General features: G+C 39.0%; 1 protein-coding gene across 4 annotated transcripts; it reads right to left on the reverse strand.

The window, feature by feature from the left end:
- Positions 1 to 1,093: 1,093 nt before the first annotated feature.
- On the reverse strand, positions 1,094 to 21,191 carry RPP30 (ribonuclease P/MRP subunit p30). Of its 4 annotated transcripts, none has more exons than XM_070945407.1 (11): positions 21,110 to 21,191; positions 19,702 to 19,757; positions 17,326 to 17,382; positions 13,480 to 13,554; positions 12,024 to 12,095; positions 8,480 to 8,569; positions 7,984 to 8,100; positions 5,996 to 6,025; positions 3,486 to 3,523; positions 2,831 to 2,910; positions 1,094 to 1,608 (listed from the first exon to the last, which is right to left on the reverse strand). In XM_070945407.1, the coding sequence occupies exons 1-11, from the start codon at positions 21,189 to 21,191 to the stop codon at positions 1,460 to 1,462; spliced, it is 846 nt and encodes a 281-aa protein (XP_070801508.1). In that variant the 3' UTR covers positions 1,094 to 1,459. The 4 variants fall into 4 exon arrangements, with proteins under 4 accessions (XP_070801508.1, XP_070801511.1, XP_070801510.1 ...); XM_070945410.1 differs by lacking the exon at positions 21,110 to 21,191 and adding an exon at positions 21,066 to 21,108; XM_070945409.1 differs by lacking the exon at positions 21,110 to 21,191 and adding an exon at positions 20,998 to 21,072.
- Between the last annotated feature and the right edge of the window lie 3,234 nt (positions 21,192 to 24,425).

A 24,425-nucleotide genomic window follows, 5' to 3' on the forward strand; every position in this document is an offset into this window, starting at 1 on the left:
GTTAGACCTCCCAATGGCCTCAACATTGGCAAACCTGGATCCTGAACAACTGCTCCACGTTTTCCACGAGCTTGTTGTCAAGATCTAATTACATATGCCAACAGCACAACTTTTGTGCTATAGATTGTGTGTGATGTTCTGATCAGGCAGAGAGGCAGAAAGTTGAAGGAGCAATTTAGAGGAGAGAGGCTGGAGGTATTGGGGTGCTGAATCCTGTATCCCAGCTTTGGTTTCCTGATATGCTGGATATCTGAGTATCTCCCTTCTACCCAACATTCTTTGAACAGAAACATCTTTTAACTCACATCTGAGATCTACTGTCAGGATCCTTGAACACAGAACTGTTACTGTGATATCTACTTAAGATTCTTCATTTAGTGCAGGGGTACCAAACTCGATTTCATTGAGGGCCGCATCAGGGTTGTGTTTGACCTCGGGGGGGGGGGGAAGTGGTCAGGGTGGGTGTGGCCAGCTCGACATCACTTCTGTTGGGGGCGCCTGTGGTGGCTTGAGTCCTCTGCCAGCGAAAACAGGCTCTCGAGCTGTTTTCGGCTGCTACGGCCTACTGCAACCCTCTGCCAATGAAAACGGAGCTCAGGGGGGCTGCACTTCTAGCACACTTCCTTTATTGTCATCTTGCCGGGAAGTGATAAAGCCATTAAAATGGGAATTGGAAATAGAAAGGAAGACTTATATGTAACATTCCTAAAATGAGATGGAAATGGGCAAACAAGTCTTACAAATATGTACGTTTATTGCCTTGTTTGACAAATACACATTGTCTCTGACCTAACTTCATCTTGTCTCACACTTCAAGTGGCAGGGCATGGTTACTTCTCAACCCAGGATAGGACAGTTCTTCTAGTCGAATCACACAAATAATCTGGATGCTCCACTATTATAGCTGTGAGTAATGTGACAGAAACTTTGCTCATAGCTCAAGCTGCAATTTCTTCAAATGATTACCAACAGTATGCTGCGTTAAGAACTTTGTAATCAGGAACTCAAATGTGGAATTCTTGTAACATGATAATCCTGTGATGAAATTACAGTACTGTAATGATTTTCAGCATGCAAATGTAAGTCGGATTAATAAAAGCCAACACAATTTTTATTTTTTTTTTACAAAAAAAATCTAGGTTGCATATGTAGAATGTCAATTCTTGTTTTGATCATGGTCAAAAGGATAGTGAAAGTTGCATTTGATAAGATATATTTATTATAAAAGACGGCACAGCTATATACAAATTCTCCCGCTTCTTTCAAATGTTGTATTGCCATTTTTCACCAGTCAATATTCAAGGAGCATCATCTATTTCTCCTAAAGTCTATATAGAGAATTCACCTAAGTAGATACTCATGTCAACTTAGGGATAAGATTCCTCCTTTTCATCTGTTAAGGTAAGACAGCTTTGGAGATTTGGGCTGATGATGGGTGTCAGAGAGGTAAACTTGTAATTCACAAATCAGTTTTGGCTTTTTTACTGAGTGGAGCACCATCATCATCATCATCATCATTATCATCATCATCATCATCATCATCACCATCATCTGGAGGTTGAGGTTTCTTCACTGTATACACCACTCCACAGGCGGTCTTCCTGGCTTCTGAAATTAAAGAAGAATGTTTTACAAACCACGCCAATGGAAAAGTATGACGAGATGTGTGATGTAAGAACCTGTTCTACTGCAGACAATCTAGTCCACGGGTGTCAAACTTGCCATGTCACGTTGTCGTCATATGACATATGGTGACGTTTTTTCCCTTCGCGGAGCTGGGGGGGTGGGCGTGGCCTACACATGGACGCATCCAGCTCGCAGGTCGCCAGTTTGCCACCCCTGATCTAGCCAATGCAACGTGGGATTGAATTACCCATTGCAATATTATGGGGCCAAATAGCAGTCTTATGTAGATGAAAAGAAAATTCAGCATCACATGCAATGTGGTATTAAGCCATAATGAATCCAGTTCTCTTTCCTATATAAGCCGCCCTAAAATAGAAACTGTGGGTTAGGGTAGATTATCTCATCCTAACTGTGAAGTTGCCCCAGAAGCTAGCTTGGTACAAATCACTCCATTATCTTCTTGGTTATCTACAATTTATACGGTGAAGGACTATAGTTAATCCAAGAAGATGCTTACAAATCAAGTGCCTGTTCAGAACAATAGGAAAAGACAACCTTTTTCAACCTAGAATCCTCCAAATGAGGATAAATACAAGTTTCTTGCAATCAAAGACCATATAAAACAAACAAATCATAGTGGAATAAAATAACAATTGAAAACCAACAGTATAAAACTTATCTTTAAAAATAAAACTATGCTTTTTACCTTCAGTAATTACAGCTGCTGGGGGTGACAAGTGGAACAAATAAGGGAAATGCTCATCCTTCCATCTTTGTATTATACATCTGTCAATATTGGTAATGCTCTAATCTTAGAATACAGGTAGTCCTTGACTTACAACAGTTCATTTAGTGACCATCTGAAGTGACAATGGCACTGAAAAAAGGGACTTATGACTGTTTCTCACACTTGAGCACCACATGGTCATGTGATCAAAATTCAGACGCTTCGCAACTGATTCATATTTATGAAGGTTACAGTGTCCCAGGGTCATGTGTTCACCTTTTACGATCTTACAACAAGCCAAGTCAATGGGGAAGCCAGATTCACTTAACAAAAGTGTTACTAACTTAACAACTGCAGTGATTCACTTGTGGCCAGAAAGTTCATAAAATGGGGCGAAAACTCACTTAGCAACTGAAATTTTGGGCTTAATTGTGGTCATAAGTCAAGGACTATCTGTTCATCACTCTTTGGACTCACCTCCATGCAGAAGGACAGCTCGGCTGTTGGTTGAAACAGCTGCCTTGCCATTGCTTTCTGAAAGGCCGAACAACCAACCTCTGCAACTTTCATTAAGGATTCTTCATGTCTCAAAAGATAAGCATGCTTTTCATCAATGGACAAGAGTGAATGCAATTCAGGGGAAAAGAAAGAAAGAACTCAACTTTCAATACACACACACCCTCTTCTTACCTGCCTATCTATCTGTGCTGGAATAAGAGGGTGGGAGAAAAAAAGAGTTCAGAAATCTTGGCCAACGGAATGATTCATCTCATTACATCCTTTTCTGGCCATAGGCATTCGGTATTAAATGTATCTGATATCTGGCAGAAAATCCAGGTTTTATCTCCCCGATTCTTTTTCATTCTAAACTGAGTCAGTATTTACGCACTTAAGGCCAAACCTCTATAGATTCTATTATTCAAACCAAGGCAGATTCTGTTTTTGCTGACGTATTAGCAATACTATGGTCTAGTATCCTGCTGGCCGTGTTTTGTATGCCATTTCCTTTCCAAAACTTTTACATCACTCAAGGAAGAGATGCTATTCTATGCCCGATTGTCCCTTTTTTCAGATACGTATCATAGCATCTTTCACAGTTCAGGGCTTTTATCGATTCATTTGAAAAGGATACAAATTAGCCACATCATATGGACTTCGCAATTGGATAGGCTACAACGGAAGGGGTGCGTGGGAGAGAAAGATGAATACAGATGCAGATCATAAATTGTAATTGCATACTTGAGAATTAAAAGCACTGCACTCTGAGTGTCAATAAGTTGGACCATACAAGAGAAGCCTTCTTCCTACAACCATCAAACGGTTCATTAATTTTGATGGGAGACAAGCTGGGTCATGTAATTACCACTTAAATGGTCAAGATTTTATGTAACAACACTCAGCTTTCGACAGCAAAAATGGAATGATTATGTTGGGTTTAACAACAAAGATAAAGATAAAGATGTTAGGTTTAAAAGTGAAAATAAAATGATTTTGCTGGGATTAAGAGCCAAAAATAAAAATTATTATGCTGGGTAGGACAGCAAAAATAGGAATATGTTGAGAATAACAGCAAAAATGGAATGTATAAGTTTAATTTAACAACAGAAATAAAGATGATAATGATGAGTTCAACAGTAAAATAAAATGATTATGTTGGAGTTAACAGCTAAGAAATAAAAATGATTATGTTGTAAAGTAATGAAGAAGATTAAAATGGGAGTAATAGTTAAAATATTTTTTAAATGTTTATAATAATGATAACGATTTATATTGTTAAAAGACATTCATCTAAGTAAAAAGGAAGAGAAAAATGGAATGACATTTGTTTAGGCTCTAAGATTTAAGTAACGGGTTTTTGGGATAATGGCATAATTGACAGAATTTAGAGAAATAACTGTAAAATATTAAGTTGTGTTAATTGGAAGTTAAGAATTGTTAGTGATTTGTACTAATTTGTGACCGGATCAATGCTTCGTTTTGGAAAAGATGTGTTTTATGTTTGTGTTTTAAAAAATAAAAAAAAAACTTTTTTCAAAAAAAAAAAACACTCAGCTTTCTCCCAGACAAAGAAATATTCAATTTTTGCTGAAGTATTTGTAATAGAATCTGAACTAACAATCTGAACTGGTCTCTCCACACGTCATCCTTAGTGAAGCGTGCAAACCAGCGTCTGCATTTGGTGTGTTGGATGAGGAGAGCACATCTTTTTCCTTCTGTCCTGGTCATTTTCTACAGAGGCACAATTGAGAGCCTTTTAACAAACTGCATCACTGTTTGGTTTGGTGGCAGCAGTGCCTCAGACAGAAAGTCCATACAGAGAGTGGTAAGGACAGCCGAGAAGATTATAGGAAGCTTGCTTCCTGTTATTCAGGATACTGCTATGTGCTTAGAGCTCAAAGCATTGTTAGAGATACCACTTTACAGTCTGTTTCTCTTGCTCCTCTCTGGGAGGAGGTTTTGAAGTATTTCTAGCAGGACTACCCAATTCTGTAACAGCATTTTCCCTATGCCGTAAACTCACAAGATTCATTCTTCTCGCCATAAACATGTATCCATCTGAACTAGACTGTGTTGTTTCTGTGTCATATAATGTATGTGGTTATATACATAATTTTGTATTTATTTATTTAGCCATGTTTGTGTAGCGTATATTGGAGGTGGTGACCCTTTGAGACTGTATGAAACAAAATTTCATTTTAATGTATGCCAATTAGTACACATTCAAAGTGAAAATAAAGTTATTATTCCATTCCATTCCATTCCATTCCATTCCATTCCATTCCATTCCATCCCATCCCATCCCATCCCATCCCATCCCATCCCATCCCATCCCATCCCATCCCATCCCATCCTATCCTCTTTTTTCCAACTCAAGTACAGGCACCCGATCCCTCCTATTTTTCTTGGACATCTCATGAATCCCTTAGGATTCTCTTTAAAAGCAAGTATTTTGCCTGTCTTCACTAATAATGAAATTTTAGGTGTCAAAGGCTGGATGCAGCATTAGCCACTGGAGAAGGTAGACAGACATGCCTATCTTCCCTTTGTTCACATCCATACTCCTCCCATCAAGCCAAATGGATGCAGTGACATTTGTCGGTAGCATTTCTGTGGGTGTCACAAAGTCAAAAAGGTGGTCACGTCAAAGCAATCTAACATGTCCAAAAGGGGCAGGCCTTTGAATGCACTGCCATGACCACCATCTTGGATTTTTTGACACACCCGCCTGGGCTGGAGTGTGATGATGGGAAAAGAGAGATCAGAAAACCTGACTGACTCATTTGATTAGGCTACAGAGATTTAATATTAAATACATATGATGTTCGGCAAGTAGGTACCATATTTTCCCCTGATTTCTTTCATATTTACAATGAATCAGTATTTACGGACAAACTTTCCAAGTTCCAGTGGAGTTTTTGACAAGCCACTGAATGAAAAGTGTAATTATCCACCAGGAGGTACAAGACGGTCCCTTGACTTTGTGATGGAAGGAAGCAGAGAATTTTCGGTATCTGAATGAGCCACAGAAAATCAAATACGGGTCGGCTGAATCAAATATTGGCTGCTTTAAATAGAGGAGGCATCCATTCAAACAATTGCTGATCCTTAAAGAATCAGAGTGACATCTAAGACCATCCTTACCTTTTCAGCTCCACTGGACAGAACGATATTCTAGGAAAGAAGAACAATGCAAGTGTTATTTATTTTAGGCATTGTATCCACATAATTGGACCAAAGTGCCAGAGCACCACATTCTCAGAGAATGTTCCCATCTGACCAAATGTCAGGACGTTCTTTTTTAGAGGACAAAAGCTAAAACACTGCGTTATCTGTGTGAAATTAACTGGAGAATAAAAAGAAAAAAAATCCTTTTCTTCTCTCACTGTCTAGAAGCTTTCTTTTCTTCATGTATTTATTGCTTACTTTAATGGGAAGGGAGGGAGGGAGGGAGGGACATTCCTTGCCATTAAGCTTAAATCCAGAAGACCGAGCACAAGGTAAAAGGATGAAAGCTGACTCAAACTATCAGTCTTTAGAAAGGATTAATGTGTGTATGTATGTTGGGTAGGAGAAAATAAGTACATCTAGCTTTTGAGTGGAGTGGCAGCGGTAGCTTCCAAGGCCAAATCAAAGTGGATACATCTGGTGGAAAAAAAATCCATTTTAAAACGTCATTGTATGTTTACATTCATATAACACTTAAAACACACAAGTGTTTCCATGTGTAAGTACCGCCAAATTGTACTTTGTCCCTCTTATTTTTGTTATTTATACTCCTACTCTCCTCTTAATTTGCTTTTTTCTTTCTTTTTTCCTTCCTTCCTTCCTTCCTTCCTTCCTTCCTTCCTTCCTTCCTTCCTTCCTTCCTTCCTTTGTTTTAATGTTGTGTCCATTTCATTAAAAGAAACTACAAAACCTAAATTTGGTAAGCCATCCCATTATATTAAATAAAACTCAATGTTAAATTAAAACAATACCATTAATGAGATTACTCCTCAAGCATTTCAGAAGTTTCCCCTCCCCCACCTTAAAATGTAAGGTTTTTTTCTTCCTTTCTCAGTTTGTATTTGTATTTTTTAAGATTTTCTTTAAGATTAAAGATTGTCTTGTTAATTGTGTATATGTAAACATAATAATTAAGTAAAGTTCTGGCAATTCATTTTAGCACCAGTGGAGGAAATCAGGGTGATTTTCTTGGAAGACAAACTAATTCTTTATTCCTTTTTCAGAAATTTCTAGCAGCATTCCCAGGGAGACCGGGGGGCACGCCAATATTTATACAAGCATGGGCACCAATCACAACCCTCCCCTTTTTGGGTAACAAGTGGTCAAGGTTGCCTCAGCACCTTGTATTTCACCAAAAGACCCTGTACGCAGCTCACTGCTTAGATATTTTCTTTACTTTCTTTCCCAAAGATGCTTTTCAAAAGGCAACTGGGCTTTCTTCCTTGAAAATGTTTCACTTCTGGGAGAAGAAGCAAAATATTTTCAAGGAAAAAAAAAAACCCAAGAAAGTCCAGTTGCCTTTTGAAAAACATGGATGCCTTTTGGACATCCATGATCTGGACAATTTGTGTGTCTCCATAGACATTTGATTTCCTTCAGGATTTTGCTAGCTTTTCAATGCCATGACGAACAACTTGTTCTCCTAAAGATGCTTTTTCAAGAGACAACTGGACTTTCTTATTTTTAATTTTGAAGACGTTGCACTTCTCATCCAAGAAGCTTCTTCAGCTCTGAAAGGATAATGGGGAGTAGAACTTGTTCTCCTCTTCGCTTAACACAGATTAGTTGGGTTTATTGAACTGATGATTGCTGATGAATCCAGTTATTATCATTGTTGTAGCAGGGGCACTAGGGAGGAGTAGGGTGTCAAAAAACCCCACAATGGCGGTTGCAACTCAATGATCAAAGCCCTCACTCCTTCGAGCACGTGTCAATACATCAGAATGGCTGAGCCTTTGGCTACATGGCCGCCATTTTGACTTTTTCAAATCCCCCACCTCCGCACCACTCAGCGTTCCAAAATATAGGGGTAAGCAAGCTATGTTACATTAATTCAAACCAGATAATTGGGAACTCTAGTGATAGAAGGCATGGGGCGAACATTCCTTGTTTTTTTATCTCACCTTTCCACGGCAGATCTGCATCAGGCTGAAGGTGTTCGAGATTGTGTACCGTCGCATTGTGGTGTCTTTGATGGCAGGAACGTAAATAAGTTCGAAGTAGACACCTCGCTCTATTGCCTTTACAAGAAAGAGAAAAATAATCATCAGTTGAATTAAATGGGGACGGATAGGGAAAAAAAAGAGACAGCCTCTGGGATGAAGTGATTGCCTCAAACATGACACCAGACCGGCTCCAGTAACTTGGATAACAAGTCACAAACAAAACAAGCCAGAATTTGTAAGCTACAACAAGTCCTGGCTACTAAATGAAGTTAGCTATTGAAAACACCATGCAATTTATTCCAAGGTGTGGTGCTGAATTTAACATGTGTGAATCTGACTAAATCACAACAAGGTTTACTGTTACATGTGAAAGCAGCCAGTAAGGTGTCAGCTTCTATTCACCTCATAACCCGCAAAGAGAAATGTCAAGACGCTTATTAAAGGACCCCCTTACCACATTGACAGACGGTCTCTTGATGAAGAAGGGCAGCTTTTCTGTCACATCAACACACACCAAGTCTACATCTAAGGTTGTGCATGCCACCTAAATTATCATTATGAAAGCATATGGTCAGACAATACACTTCAAAAGAAACTGTTCCACGCAGAAATGATAATTGTGTTTCCAACAGGATCAGCACAATATTTAGCAGGACAATATCGAAAGACCAAGTTATATTACACAAAGTAGGAGTCTCAAATCTTCTACTGCAAAACAGGCTATAACCATCCAGCTTCCATCAGCTTGCCAGCCACACACAACCTGTTGCAACTGTTCAGAGGTGGGTTTCACAACATTTTTCCACCGGTTTGCCGGGCACCGGAAATGTGAGAGTGCACGTGAATATGCTCGCTTTGCTTGCACGCCTTCTGCACATTCGTGCGGCCTTCCGTGCATGCACTTTGCGTGGCTTGCACGCATGTGCGTGGCTTAGAAAAAGTGGCTAAATAGGACGCCACTACCACTTCACCCGAACTGGTCTGAAACAGCTGAATACTATCACCGCAGCTGTTCTCTTGACTTTTGTGATACTTCCTCCTATATATTCCTGTGAAAGCAGAGTTAAATTCACTAAAAAATAGTAGAAGGTTGCAGACAGGATTATCCCAGAAATTTGTGATCAATGGCAGGACCCTAGTTCACAAATCACTTGGTACAAAAATCCTTTCCTAATCAGCAATCTAATCTAGGGAAAATATATTTTTAGTTGTTGCTATTGTTAGCTATGACTGAAAAAAAAAATCTTTCTTGGTTTCCCCGTGAGTCACTTAGAGCTTTATAAAGTAGATTGCCACGTACATTTTGCCATTCTCTGACATTTTATCAGCATCATTCTTCAAAGAGAATTTGTTTAAAAAAATCAGCACAGAACAACAGAGCCAGTCTTCTGAAAGGATTTTTAGAAATAGTAAAAAGCTCCCACCAAAAACAAAACTGTAACCCAATGTTCACCAAGATCATATATGCTGTGAAACCTTTTGGGGGACAAAGGCCTTGATTTTTTTTCCAGGATAAAGGCCCTGATTTCCATATTCTGCAGAAATATAAACAATGGATTTAGCATAAAGAAAGGGAAGGATTCTTTATTACTATTAGGAGACGTAGATGACAATTTTCAGTCTCCATAATCAAAGCAAGAGTGCCATCTGCTGAAGAGTGGATTGTTAACTATAGGATAGATGCTATGCAAAAGACCCAACTTTCTGGCAGAATAGAATAGGAATAGAATAGAAAAAATAAAGAATAGAATAGAATAGAATAGAATAGAATAGAATAGAATAGAATAGAATAGAATAGAATAGAATAGAATAGAATAGAATAGAATAGAATAGAATAGAATAGAATAGAACAGAACTCTTTATTGGCCAAGTGTGATTGGATACACAAGGAATTTGTCTTCGGCGCATAAGCTCTGTGTACATAAAAAATACATCATGTTAATTCTCCCAGAAGGCAGTTACACTCTGTGTGTGTGTGCGTGTGTGTGCGTGTGTGTTAAAGATTTAACAACCACAGCTAGACATGATAGGATTTGTATAATTAGGAACTCTGGGGAAGTTTTTTTTTAAAGCTTCAAGCAAATGGAAAAGAGGTGAGCCTATGGTTGCAGCTCTGTGTCTGCCATCTTGCAAAATTTATATGCACCACCACCGATACCTTCCCCTCCAATGCCCTGGGATCTAGAGATAATTAACATGGAGCGCAATTGTATTAACGATATTTAATTGCCATGCGAATTGCTTAGTAATTTTCAATGGAAGTGCAACCCCAAAAAATATGTAAATTTTGTACCATTTGCTACATACAGCCATTAGTGCAGAAACACTTGCCTATCCTACCTAGTAAGACAAGGAATAATTTTGCAGCCTTCTAGGGAACTTCATTCCACTTCAGGACAAAAGCTTGGAATCCTATAGGTCAGGGGTGTCAAACTCGCGGTGTCACTTGAGGTATCACCACTTCCCCCCCTTTGCTAAAACAGGAGTGGGCGTGGCCAGTGCGTGATGCATCTGCCTTGCCGGTCGCGAGTTTGACAGCTCTGCTATAGGTGACTTTAGTTTTAGTCACACCAGATGCCGTTTTAGGACCTCTTTCCCGAGCATGATACCGTAGTCTTTGAAGGTTGCCAATGATATAGGTTGACTTGCAAACAAGGTTTCAATGGATGCTGGTACTCCACTTGAAAAAATATCTATAGATACAGGTAATCCTCAGGTGATGACCATTTGTATAGAAGTGAACAAATGGGAAGATATGACTGGTTCTTGACATTCTGGCCACTGCAGTGTCCCCGCAGTCATGTGATCAAACTTTGGGTGCTTGATGATCAGCCTGCATTTCTGACTGGTTACAGCATCCCAGTCACGTTCTCCTACTTTGGGCAAACTACCACCTACTTTCTCCTCATCTCTACCCTTTGGACACCCTGCAGTCCACCACCCTCAATTGACCTTTGCCGTCTTCTTCCCACTGATGGCCTGGGATCTAGGCACTGGGTGAAGGTGCAGTCCCAGAATGCACAAGGCATGTGTAGCAAGGTAGCAAAGCCTCTTCTGACCAAGGGAGCTCATCAGGGGTTGGCCAGAGAAGAGGCAGAAGGATGGAGTTGGCAAAGGCAGGCTGGTGGTATAAGCAGAGGAGCCCCATTTCCTGATGCCAGCACAAGACTCTATCTTGCAGAGCACAGAGAGTACAATGGGATGGAGAGACAGCATCTCTCTGGGTAAAAGTGGCGAGGGTAGGACAGGTGCTATTTGGGGTGGCATCAGAGCTGGAGGAAGTAGAGGGATGAATGCTTCCTGGAAGCCCAACATAAACTCTGCAACTCATGGTGGAAGCTGCTAGCCCTGTAGGAGGAGTTGGGCCGGAGAGGCCCTGTCAGTGCTAATCACCTCAACCCCTCCAATTCTCCAGAAGCAGCCGTGTGAGGTTTTGCTTAAAGACCATTTTGCTTAGTAGCAGGGTGGATTTGATTTAAATCGAGTTGATTTAAATCACAATTTAAATCATGATTTAAATCACTAGTAAAAAGGCTTGATTTAAATCAACTTGATTTAAATCATAATTTCTAAAAAGCAACTGTCATCTCTACTACTCCTTTGACCCACTGTTGACTCACCGATAGTCCCAGTGTTGCAGAATATACAGCCTCATGCTACATAACTAAGCTCCATTTCATGCTGAATAAACTAAATTATTTATGTATCTTAAATAGAAAACTATTTTACGAGATTTTTACCCCGTTTTTTATTAAAATAAATTCGATAAAAATCAAAAAAATCCAATTTAAATAAAAAAAATCTGATTTTTTTGATTTTTTTTAAAAAAATATTGATTTTTATCCACCCTGCTTAGTAGTGAAAATTCCAGTCACAATTAGGATCATAACCCAAGGCTTACTTGTACTTGGTATTAGCATGCAAACTTTCACCCTATCTTTCTCCCTTTGCCCTCCCATTTATATTTCAGTTCCCATGCCAGGGAAAGGCCCACTTACGTGAAAGAGTTTCGCATTCTTAGGAAATACAGCAAAGATGTCATAATATTTGATATTTGTAGACGTCGCTCTCTGGGTATAGAAAAACCAAAAAACCAAAACAAAAGATAACCTGTTATCAGATTAAACGAAAGAACGCTTGTGGCTTATGTAGCACACACAAATATTGAGTAATTCAGTGGCCAAACAACAGACTGCATTTATAAGCTGTTCCATTCAATATCAAAGCTGTTGCTAGCACTGTGAAATCAATCAAATGGAACAAAGACTCTTTGTCAAACTCTTAGGATTTCAATTACTCAAAATAAACCCAGAACATCTCTAATAGGTCACTATCTTGAGTTATTTATAAAAAAATAATAAAGATGTGATAAAAAATGTGATAAAAAATTACTGAAGCAACATGAAGCAGCCCCAGATTAGGGACTACGTTTTTTAAAACTCAGTGTATGGATCAAAGATAAATTGATGATGGTAAATATTACAGATTATTCATAAAACAATGCTTCCTCATCACCAAGTTGCTCAAAAATTAATCTATATGAGGAAGATGTTACGTTCATTTTAGAAGCTTCACATATGGAATTGCTAAATGAATAAAAAATTCACCACAAAATGACTTGGTATAATTTTTATATGCATACTTGCAAAAGTATTATTTCCTCTCTTACTAACATACCTGATATATTAAAATAAAATGTCTTACTTGTGACAAGTTCACAGATTATAGGTGAGCACATAGAAAATATTGTATAATAAAGAAATGTTTAGGATTCACACAGTATAGTTAATTATTCTAAATGCTTTGAAAAATAAAATTAACAAATTTAAAATGAAAAAAAAATCCAAAGAGCTCTATCAGAGGTTCTTTACATTATTTTATCTATTTACCTTTATCCCACTTTTTATTATTCTTATAAATAACTCAAGGCAGCAATCATACCTAATACTCCTTCCTCGTCCTCTTTTCTCCTGTGAGGTAGGTTGGGCTGAGAGAGAATGACAGAGCCAAAGTCACCCAACATATCTGAGGCAGGACTAGAACTATAATTAATCCCATCATCATTATCATCATCATCGTCATCCTTTGGAGCAATACCAAAAGGACTACATGGAAATTTTGAACTTATTAGACCTAAATATCCTGACTTTGCAAAAAACCACCCTACTCGGAACTGCCTATATACTCAGATGCTACTTAGGTCCTTGATTAGAACTTGAACTGTTTTTAACAGTCCGAGATGGTGAATCGAATTGAAGATTAACCATAATAATAATAACAGCAACAATAATAATTAAACTTTACCCTTTCCTATTTCTAGTGGAATAGAGTTCCACTGGTACGAGAAAGTGAAAACAGCCTTCAGCTATTCCCTCTTATTAGCAATCAACAAGACATATCCCACACCTCTTACTTAACAAAGGATTGTGAAGCAAAGCAGCTTTAGAAACTTACTAGAACGTTGCAGTGGGATGGATCAGAAACCACTAGTGTCAGTCTTGATAAAATCTTAATTGGCTTGGATTTCCCCTGTAAAGAAAAACCTGTGAGAAAAGAAACCTAGGCAACAAGACACCTACTCATTATTGAAGGAGGATACTTTATTCTCAATAGGAGCCTACACAAATCTTCATCACCACAGAGACATGTCCTTTCCTTAATTCAGAAAACCTATGGCACCTCCTGTCTCTTCTAGGATTCTTAATCAGACAGCCCACCTTGAAAGCAAACAGGGTTCTATGTGTTACTTTGCTCTATCTAAAGTAAGACAAGGAAGTCCACAAGTTTCCTGTCTTACTTTACAACCGCAATTCGTTTTGATGCCACTGCTAGGAAAGTAGCACTAAGCCATCTCATTTGTGAGATGAGGACACTATATAAACTTCATAAATAAGTAAATCAATATTATTCAGTTGTAGTAGGTTATTTTTAATAGGGCTGATGGTGGCTGACATTTTAATTACTTTAGGGTTTATTTTGTTTCGTTTTCCGCATTATCATTTACTACTGTACTTTTCAATTTGTTTTCCACTCCTGTTATTCAGTAAATATCATACTTTTTGGAGTATAAGACACTTTTCCCCCTCCTAAAAGAGGGTGGAAATGTTGGTGCGTCTTCTACACCGAATGCAGCCATTTTTGGCCTCCTGCAACCCTGCCCCACACATCCAGTTTTTGCCAAAAACAGACCCGTTTTTTTCCAAAAATGGGATGCACAGAGGGTTTGGGAGGCCTGCAGAGTGCTCCTGGGGGCTGGGAAGGGCAAAAAAATTTTTTTTTCTTGTTTACCTCTTTGAAATCTTGGTGCATCTTATGCTCCGGTGCGTTTTATAGTCCGAAAAATATGGTATATCAAGAGTGTGTATGTGTATGTAAGCTAGATTCCTTAAAGTTGCTCTGCTCATTAGTGTTTTCTGGAGAGCTCAAGCAGGACAAAATGATGCTGACAACATAGCTGCACCCCTTTTTATAAGTCACACTTGAGCACATATAAAAAGGGGTGTAGTTTAATAACACAGTTGTCTCCTATCTTCACTCCCATCCAGTGGTGAAATGTAAAATTTGTTACTACTGGTTCTGTGGGCATCGCTTGGTAGGTGGGGGAGTAATGTGACGGGGTGGGCATGGCCAACTTTTTTAAAAAAAACTTTTAAAAGCATTTTTTCTACAACCTTAAGAGGTTGCAGAAAAAAATGCTTTTAGAAGCCTCTGACGATCAGGTAACTCAGCTGGGATCGCCAGAGGCTTTTAAAGGCATTTTTTTTTCTACAACCTCTTCGGCAGAAGAGATTGCAGAAAAAACTGCTTTTAGAAGCCTCTGACGATCCCAGCTGAGCCACGCAATGATCGTGTGGCTCAGCTGGGCGGGGGGGGGGGGGGGAGGGATTTTTGCTACCGGTTCTCCAAACCACCCACCACTGCTACTGGATCGGGAGATCTGGTCCGAACCGGGAGCATTTCACCCCTGCTCCCACCCATAGATACTTCTGGTTCTAAGTGGTCATTCCTATTTATTTACTAAATCCATTTGTCACCAATTTTGCCATAGGGCTGCTCTGGATAGCTTACAACGGTAAAACGGAAAATAATAAAACAAAACACAAAAATAATAGCAAAACAATGAAACAATAAAAATAAACATACGATAATTAAAAAAATGGGCAGAGGAGGAGTAGGAAGCGCAGAGGGGAGGTGTGTGTGTGTGAGAGAGAGTGGGAGTGAGAGAGACTGTGTGTGTGTGTGTGTGTGTGTGTGTGTGTGTGTGTGTGTGTGTGTATGAGAGAGAGACTCAGCTTGCTTCCCCTTCTCCTAAATTTGCAGTCACTCTCAAAAGTTCAGTTTGTCCTCCAATTGCCTGAATAGATCCTTCTAAGAAGAGTTCACTGGCTTTGTTGGGGTTTGAGAGAGAGTTTCCATATTTACATTTTGCCTCAGTTCTAATGGATTCTAGCCAGATAACATTAGAGTAAAATGTACAAGACAAAACCAAACAAATGTTGAAGACCTCCCAGGATCTAAAGGTACAAATTCAGAGTCTTGCAAGGATCCTCCTTAGAATATGACAGAAGAGGGGAATATCAAATAAACCAAGAATAATAACAACAGCCACAGGTCATTTTGTTTCATATCAATAAAATTTAGATTCAAATTAAAATGTCCTAAATACTGTCTCTAGTACTTATGGGAAACAGATCAGGCATCTTGGGGACTAACAGCCTAAAATGTATTATGCAATTTAGTGGACTCAAAGCCTCTCTGGAGTTGCTTTGCCTGGGTATGATTTAATTTGGAAAACATTTACACAGTTCCACATCATGACCCTAAACACAAATCTGAGAAAAACACTGCAATGTCTCTGAAAGCAGTAATTCACAAAATGCATTGCAGAAGGGAAGCATCCACTGGAAGGCGGGACTTAGCTACTTTCCACCAATAGGATGGATGCTCACCTAGGGGAAAAGCGGCCTATCGTGCATGCTCTTGGCCGTGCAAGGTAATCCAGGCAAGAAGTACAAGCAGTCTATCTTTACTGTAACACATTAACACAGAGGTGGGGAACGATGTCCCCTTTATGACTTGTGGACTTCAACTCCCAGAATTCCTGACCCAGAATGGCTAGCTCAGGAATTCTGGGAGTTGAAATCCACAAGTCATAAAAGGGACATCGTTCCCCACCCCTGCATTAAAAGAATCTTGAACGACTGAAAATATGTCTCCCTTCCCTTCCTCTTACTTTCTTTATTGGAGAGTCCCTTCTGAAACGTTTCTCACACCCTCCATCCTTCTGTGGACTGAGATTTCTGTTAGTTGTCCATGCAATGGCTCTTCCTCCTGCCTCTCAGGGACATTCCCACATACCATTACAGTGCTCATCCATCCTTTTGGAAATTATGGTTGCTTTCATTATTCAAGGAAAGATGCTTCCCTTTTTTTTTTTTTAATTTGATTTATATGCCGCCCTTCTCCGAAGACTCAGGGCAGCTTACAATGTGCTCAGCAATAGCCTTCATCCTTTTGTATATTTATACAAAGTCAGCTTATTGCCCCCACAACTGGGTCCTCAATTTACCTACTTTAGAAAGGATGGAAGGCTGAGTCAACCTTGAGCCTTGGCGAGATTCGAACCCTGCAGTAATTGTCTTAATAACCAGCTTAATAACAGGGTGCCTTAAACCCCTGTACTACCAAGGCTCTTGTGCTCACACACTAGGCAAAAAACATCTTTCAAGTCATTTGTGCAGCTGTACTATGCAGGTTGCAGAATGAAGTTATATGAAATGGTGATGTGGATTGGATTGGATTCAACTATAAACTGAACTGAAAAAAATATTCTTTTTAAAAAAACAACTACCTCCACACATAGAATAGTTTATTGGCCAAGTGTGATTGGACACACAAGGAATTTGTCTCCGATGCATAAGCTCTCAGTGTACATACAAACAACAAATAATAAATCAGGAACAATAGAAGACGTTACCAGCTAACCTAGGATCTCCTCAGATGGTTAAGTTTGGATTTTCAAGGATTTTTAAATAAAGGAATTTGCTTCTTCTGAATGCTTCCATACCACTTCAATCACAATAATTCAGAACTTTTTTTAAAAAAAGGCATATCTTCCACGTTCTAAGCACATTCAGCTCATTTCACCTGTTTGCTGTGTGCAACCAGACCATAATTCCTGGGCATGAAAGTTCCAATGGGATTTCTCTCAAGGAAGCAAAATAATGTCACAGTCTCAATGAAGTCTACCAAGTGATATCTGCTTTTCAGAATACAATGGTTTTAAATGCATAAGCATACCTGTACAAGAGGCAAGGATGAAAACAGTTCTGCGGGAGTCATTGGCTTGACAATTTCCTAGGAACAGATATATATATATTAAAAAATCACAAATATATCCACCAACAGAAAAAAAATACAGATAACTTGTATGCAAAGCTATACTGAAAAAAAGGTTTGTGAAATAAACAACAAAAAAGCCAACTGGCATAAAGAGCTATTTCCATAGTCTACACTTTCTTTTCATAGCCATCAATTGGTATTAATCAATTCTGCAAACCACTGAATAGTTGTTTAGGCTTCAGTTATAGGACAGAAAAGCAAGAGAAAATGCTTTCCTTTACAGTTGAATCCTATCCACATCTATGAAAGCCTGGAATTAATGCATTGGACTTTCCAAAGAAATATTAATAACCCACAATGGGCAATCTACTAACAAACATTCATGAATCTGGAATCTCACAAAACCCAGCTGTTCCCTTACATTTTTTTTGTCTCACTGCAACCAGCAAGACTGAAAAAATGCTGATGATCCAAGCATGCTCACCATGACTTTGTTTTTAGTTTTACTGTCCTATTTGCCAAGGTAGATATTTGTGAATTATTAAAAGCCTAAAATGCAGCTCAGCTGCCACCCCAGTTTGAAATTCTGTGGAATCTTATGATTCAAACATTTGGATGATGCAGATACTCAAGACAGTCCGTTAACTGGCTGGCTCTTCTTCAAATTAGTGCCCTCTGAATGTCCTGAAGTTCATCTTCCATCATCTCTGTCATATCAAAGTTATGTGTATGCATGTGTATCTGCATGTAACAGATTCTGTACAGATTGTCCTCAATTTGCAACCTAATTGAGCCAGGAATTACAATGGTAAATCGTGGCAGGTACCACATGACCATGGCGGATTTTATGACTTTTGTTTATGGTAGTCGTTAAACAAATATCACAGTCGTTAAGCGAATACTGCAGTTGTTAAATGAATCTGTTTTCTCCAGTGGGTGATGGTGGGTTTTTTTTTTTTTTTGGGCTGGAAATAGGAAGTAAATTATCAGGAAAAATTGTGCTTACTGTAAATGGCTAGAAATGCAAGCCAGTTACCTAATGCCCCAAATTCAATCCATGTGACCACAGGCCCTCGGAATTTAGAAAACTGGTTGTAGGTAGCTCTGGGGAGGTCCACGGTTATCTTCGAATGGTTGATTGGCAAGAAGTATCTGTATAGAGCTTGATTTTCAAACCTGGCAACTTTAAAACGTGTGAGCTTCGATTCCCAGAATTCCCCACACAGAATTCTGGGAGTTGAAGTCCACACATTTTAAAATTGCCAAGTTTGAAAAACACTGGTGTAAAGGCTGTATACCAGGGGTGGGTTCTAAATTTTTTTACTACCGGTTCTGTGCGCGTGGCTTATTTTGTGGGCATGGTTTGATGGTCATGTGACAATTCTTTAGGATTTAGCAGAGGTACTGGTCTACCAGGCTTTTAACTGCTTGCAGAGCTGTACCAGTCTACCCATTTGTTCTTGGGAGCGTTCCAGTCTACCCATTTATTTTTGGAGGGACTGGTCTACTCATTTGTTTTTGGAGGCATCGGTTTATCACCACACTGCCTTTTAACATTGATCAGCTGTAGGGCAGCCCTTTGAAGCCCCGCCGCAAGAGTTTAAACAGTTTTTTTCCTTCTAGCCGATCAACTGGGACTCGGGAGGCAGAGAATAGATTGAGGGCGGGACCAAATAAAATGTAAGAATAACGTGGGTGGCAGTGGCGGGAGGGCCCAGCTCCCGAACAAAGAGAACCGGTTTGGTATGTCATATCGTCACCGCTACCAGTTAGGCTGAACCGGGCCGAACCGGGAGGAACCCACTACTGCTGTATAAAAAGCAAGGCTGTGCAAATTCTTTGAAAGGGGGAGGTGGTTTATATTCAGAACACCTTAGTCATTATTATTAGTGGCTGTTTCATTCCCCAGATTTTCAAGGCTCGTTCAGAGACTAATTCCAACTGTTTCCACACTCATTTTGCTGCCATACAAAGATTTATCACTGCCAAGACACAAATATCACACCATCTTTTGTCCAGTTTAAAAACAACAACAACCAGCTTCTTAGCCCATCTTCTGAGGGAGATGGGTGGTTAAGAAATACAAAATAGAAAGAAAGAAAAAAACCCCACCAAGTATGCCTGGCCAATTTTCTAGCCATTCAAAGAAGATGCATTTTTTTTGTAAAATAAAGTAAAGCAAACTGATTATCTAATGCACAGAAATCATGCTACTCTTGTGTTTGTTCTGCTCTAGCACTCTTTACCCTTGTAAAAGGAAGTCATGCTTACAGCCTGCAAAGGTATCAACCACATAAGGTCATAAAGAATAAATGTTTCAGAAGGGAGACTTACTTTTTTCTTTTCTTCATAGTTGACAACATAATTGATTGCCACAGTTGAATAGCCAACTTAAAAAAGAAAACATAATAGAGTTAATCAAGAGAAGCAGGATATTCAAAAAGAAAAAAAAGCATTTTAGTTGATGCAGCTGGAAGCTACCCTTATGCTGCTTTCCATGTATACCAGATGATTTCCTCTGTCTTATTCTGAATTGCAATTACACAATTTATGAATATACATATGAAGTTTGCTTATTCTCAGGCATCAAATAGAAATTGAGACTTTGGACTGAATTACACACAATTGTAAACAAAATTATTTCCATCTGAAGACCCAAGAGGCTTAAGATAAATTTCACTATCATTTTGCAGAGTGTCAAAAACAAGTTAGTAATTAAACTAAAAGAGCCTTGAACAATATGCTTGGTGTTTTCCTGTTGTTCAGTTGTCAAGTCATGTCTGGCTCTTTGCGACCCCAAATACTGTATTTCTGTTCTGATTCTATGCAGGTATCAATCCAACAAATGATAAAAAGTTAAAACTAAAACTGTTGAGATTGTTAAAGGGGTTTAAGCATCAGGCTAAACCCAGAAGCTTTGGAGTTCCGCCTTAGGCATCAGTCAGTCTCTCAGCCCAACCTATCTCCCAAGTTAGTTGTTATGGGGAAACTAGGAGGAGGAAGGAATATTAGGTATGTGAGGTGTCTTGAGTTATTTATTAAAAAAATAATAAAGGCAGGATGAAAATAATACAATAGATGAAATAGTTAACACAATCTTCAAAATATTATATACACACACATGCACATTAAAAAGAATACTAGATTACAGCATTTGGATTTGTTCATCTCTAGCTTTTTCTTAAATTTTTACTATATATTTTCACAAATTCAGTGGACATGCCTGTGGCTATTCTAAGTTACATGAGATCTTAGAGCTGTGATTTTCGCTTTTTGTAGTAGTAACTTTAAAAAAAAAATCAATGCGGCATTATGGCCCTTGAGCACATCCAATGTATTTATTATTTTAAGGAAGAGAATTTAACCCCCATGCAACCATTTCACTTCAGTCTGTGAAAACAGTAACACTAAATGGGGAAATAGGCAGCAATGGGTAATAATCAAAAGCATTTCACATACAGTACATTTTATTTCAAGAGTCTTTACTCGTCTTGATCCAATCTTCCAAAAGGGATGCTTGTGCCATTTCTATTTAGATTGAAAGCAAATCTGCCCTCTTGACCTCCTATTCTACACAACCATTCGCACAATATGAAGGTGGCAAGATTGAATGGCAAAAAGGAAACCCACCGTCTCCAATTTAGGCTAGTTCATGGATTTCGATTACGCTAGAAAATAGCGGAGCCGTCTCCTCTTACCCCGGCCTCCCTCGCCTTTATAGAAGGCATGGATCTAAACTCACGGTGCGCTGCAGCCTCCACCAACTTCTGCAAGGCTTCTTTCTCCGGCAAGTAGAGGATATTCAGGTCCGCAAACGCGGCCATCTTCCATCCACGTGGGGACCGCCGGAGCAAAACGAAAACAAGCCTTGCGCCTTTAACATGCTTTGCATGTTGGGAAATGTAGTTTTTCTAAAAACTTAGTTTGCCCAGAGTTGGCTAGTGTTCGTTTTTCCGCAGAACCCGAAAAGGAAGCAGCGCACGTCCGATGAGCTAGGGCTGTAAATTATTGAGTTTTTTTTTTTTTAAAGGAAAGGAAGAAGAAAAATGTTATTTGTGTATTTGTATATTCTTCAGGAAATTGGCAGTGGTTTCCCGTCTTTAATGGCGTGGGAAAGAAGAGTTTTATTGTTTTTACAGAAACCCTAAGAAGACATGCTAGCCTGTAAATAAAATACGTTGTATATAAATTTCTACTTTCATGAGCTAGGCTGAAGTTTGAGAATTGTATGTAGGAAGGCCTCTGCTATGATAGTTATTCTAGAGACAACTCCTGGGAACTAGAAATTTAAAAAGGAGATTAAGAAATCAATAAAGAGGGGGAAATGGGAATTTGTCATAAGGAAACAAAACGGAGTCAGTATTGTTTCTAAAATAAATATTTGATATGTGTGTTAAGTGTTATAAGCTGTTTTGAAACAAGGCAGCTCTTCACAGCTAAAATCACAAGCCTTGCAAGCTAAATACCAACTGAAACCCCAAGCAGAGAGGATGGATGTGCAAGGATGTTCATGCTAAGCAAGAAGTAGGTTATGGGTAACATTTATGGAGGGATCCCCAAGTGCTTTTTCAGGAGGCAACTGGCCTTTTTTGTTTTTTCTTTTGAAGACATTTTGCTTCTCATCCAAGAAGCTCCTTCAGCTCTGACAGGATAGTGGGGAGTGGAAGGATTTATATTCCTTGCAGACAGCTAGCCATTTGCATCCTTTTACAGCACGGGTGGCCGTGTCACGTTGCCGTCACGTGACATTTCACGACTTTTTCCCATTTGCTGAACTGAGATGGGCGTGGCCTGCGCATGATGCATCCGTCCTCAGGCTGCCAGTTTGACACCCCTGTTTTAGAGGGTCGTTGAAGCACTTGGACGTCTGCCAGCAAAAATGGAGCTTGGTGGGACCGCGCAGGGCCCCCCCTGAGCTTCGCTTTTGTTGGTATTTTCTTAATCATCTTCATCTTGGTATTTTCTCATTTTTCCAGTTTTTAGCAAACACAATTCTAGCTGCTGTTAATACATTCACAATCAAATATCTCAATTCTCTATTGAATGTTTCTGGCACGATCCCTAATAAAAAAATATCTGGTTTAAAGTCTATGTGTTTTTTTTGTCATTTTTTTCCAACCATGTGTGGATTTTAGTCCAGTATCTTTTAGCTTCTACACATGTCAACCACATATGGTAATATGAGCCCGATGTCTGATGACCCCATCCCTGCATCTTTGAAAACACAGAATATGGAACATATGGAAAAATATATACAGGTAATCCTTGATTTATGAGCGGTTGTTCTATGAGTCTTAGGAGTTATGACAGCCTTGGAATGAATGTTTGATGGCCTGTAAAGCACTTCCGACCATCATAAAATGTCCCCCACCCTTCAGTCACACAACTATATTTCAAGTGTTTGGCAGTTGGCTTACCTTTAGGACCAGTTGCAGAGTCCTAAGGTCACATGATCATGATTTGTAACTTTTTTGTCAGTTTCCAGTGGTTTTTGCTGGTTTCTGCAAAAAGTGCCCATTCAGAAGAATGGGTTTGCTTAATGATGAGTGATTTGCTTAACAGCTACCACAAAAACATTTTTAAAAAAACAGTGCCTGGGCTTCCAACAAAATTTCTGGTCATAAGGTGAGGACTACCTGTTTATTTGTTTCTTTTCCTAGAGGCAGCTTATTGCAAATTTTACAGGAATTAGTTTGGCCAAGTCTGGTGAGAAATTGACATGACACCTGTATCAATTAAAATAAAGAATCGTTGTAGCACTTTAAAGGTGGGCTGCATTTGGCCTGGTAAATTGAAATTATCTTTCCTCCTTTGTTCCATTAACTAATATGAAAGGTGTTGTTTTACCTTCACACATTTCTGCTATGTGTGGCCAAGGTAAAGATGCACCAGCAGTTTACAATCCATATAAAATCCAAACAAAATATTCACATCCACAGATGGTGTTGTTGCCTTTGGGGTGAGTGGACAAGTTGTTTTCCCTAGAACAGGTTCTTGATAATGATTGAGAGTGATTTTTTCAGTACACGAAATGGCCTTTCCTGTAAAACCCAGAAACAGAGTACAAATTGTTGTTGCTTTCTTCAGTGCTAGACTGACATTAATTTTCATTAATCAATGATTTCGTATTTATTTATGCCTTGGTATTATACTTTGGGCGAAATATATAATAAACCAAGTAATTATAATATAACGATAGAACAATTAGAAAAATGTACACAATGATGAAGAACATTTATTTATTTATTTATTCATTCATTACATTTGTATGCTGCCTGACTCCCAGTGGCTGGATGGTTCCAGGAAAAACAGAAAAAAAAAAAAAAACCCACTCCAAGGAACAAAAGATAGCAAAAAGATGAAGCAGGTGCCTTGAAGAGGCTTCAAACATCCTAGCCAAGAGTCTGGATCAAGAGTAATTGAGGCTTTGGTTTTGAAACTTAATTAAAAACAATCCATATAAAATTAATACAGAACTAGTTAAATATTTAACATATTATTTCTAGAATATGTAGGCTGTCCAGTCCTGCACAGCTAGCAAGACCAAGGAAACAAAAATGACATAAATTTCAGGAAGATATGTTTGATCTTTCTTTCTCTTTTTTTTTGGTGGTAGCTTCATGTCAATGTTCATTCTTGGCTGGATTAATATCTGCAATTTCTTGACAAGATTTGTCAGAAGTGGTTTGCCCTTGCCAACTTCCTAGGCTGAGATAAAGTAACTAATTCACGATCACTGAAGTTTCATGCCTAAATGGGATTTGAACTCACAATTTCCTGATCTCTAACCTGATGCCTTAATCACTATATCAAATCGGGTTAATACTTTAGTTTGCGGTAAATGCAGAATCTTGAAAATTAGAAGAGGAATTCCTGTGGCATGGTGACATCCCTGCTTGACATGCTTAATTTCATTATCAGATGAGCAGTGGAACACATGAGGCATACAGAGGTTAGCAACTTTGACGTGTCCTTGGGAAATGTTGCACTTGGAGCAGCTCAGCGGAGCTTAGTCACCTTACAACCATGGACCTGGCCCAAATGACTGAGGACCCATT

The sequence above is a fragment of the Pituophis catenifer genome, unplaced genomic scaffold (assembly GCF_029215685.1).
Source record: "Pituophis catenifer annectens isolate HBS135680 unplaced genomic scaffold, rPitCat1.0.hap2 SCAF_6, whole genome shotgun sequence".
NCBI lineage: Eukaryota > Metazoa > Chordata > Lepidosauria > Squamata > Colubridae > Pituophis > Pituophis catenifer.

Coding starts and splice junctions, on each gene's coding strand:
- RPP30 (XM_070945407.1), bottom strand. CDS start 21,191: ATGGCCGCGTTTGCGGACCTGAATATCCTCTACTTGCCGGAGAAAGAA. Junction 17,383..19,701: donor ACTATGAAGAAAAGAAAAAA/GTAAGTCTCCCT, acceptor ATCTGTTCCTAG/GAAATTGTCAAGCCAATGAC. Junction 1,609..2,830: donor AGCTGTCCTTCTGCATGGAG/GTGAGTCCAAAG, acceptor CTTTAATTTCAG/AAGCCAGGAAGACCGCCTGT.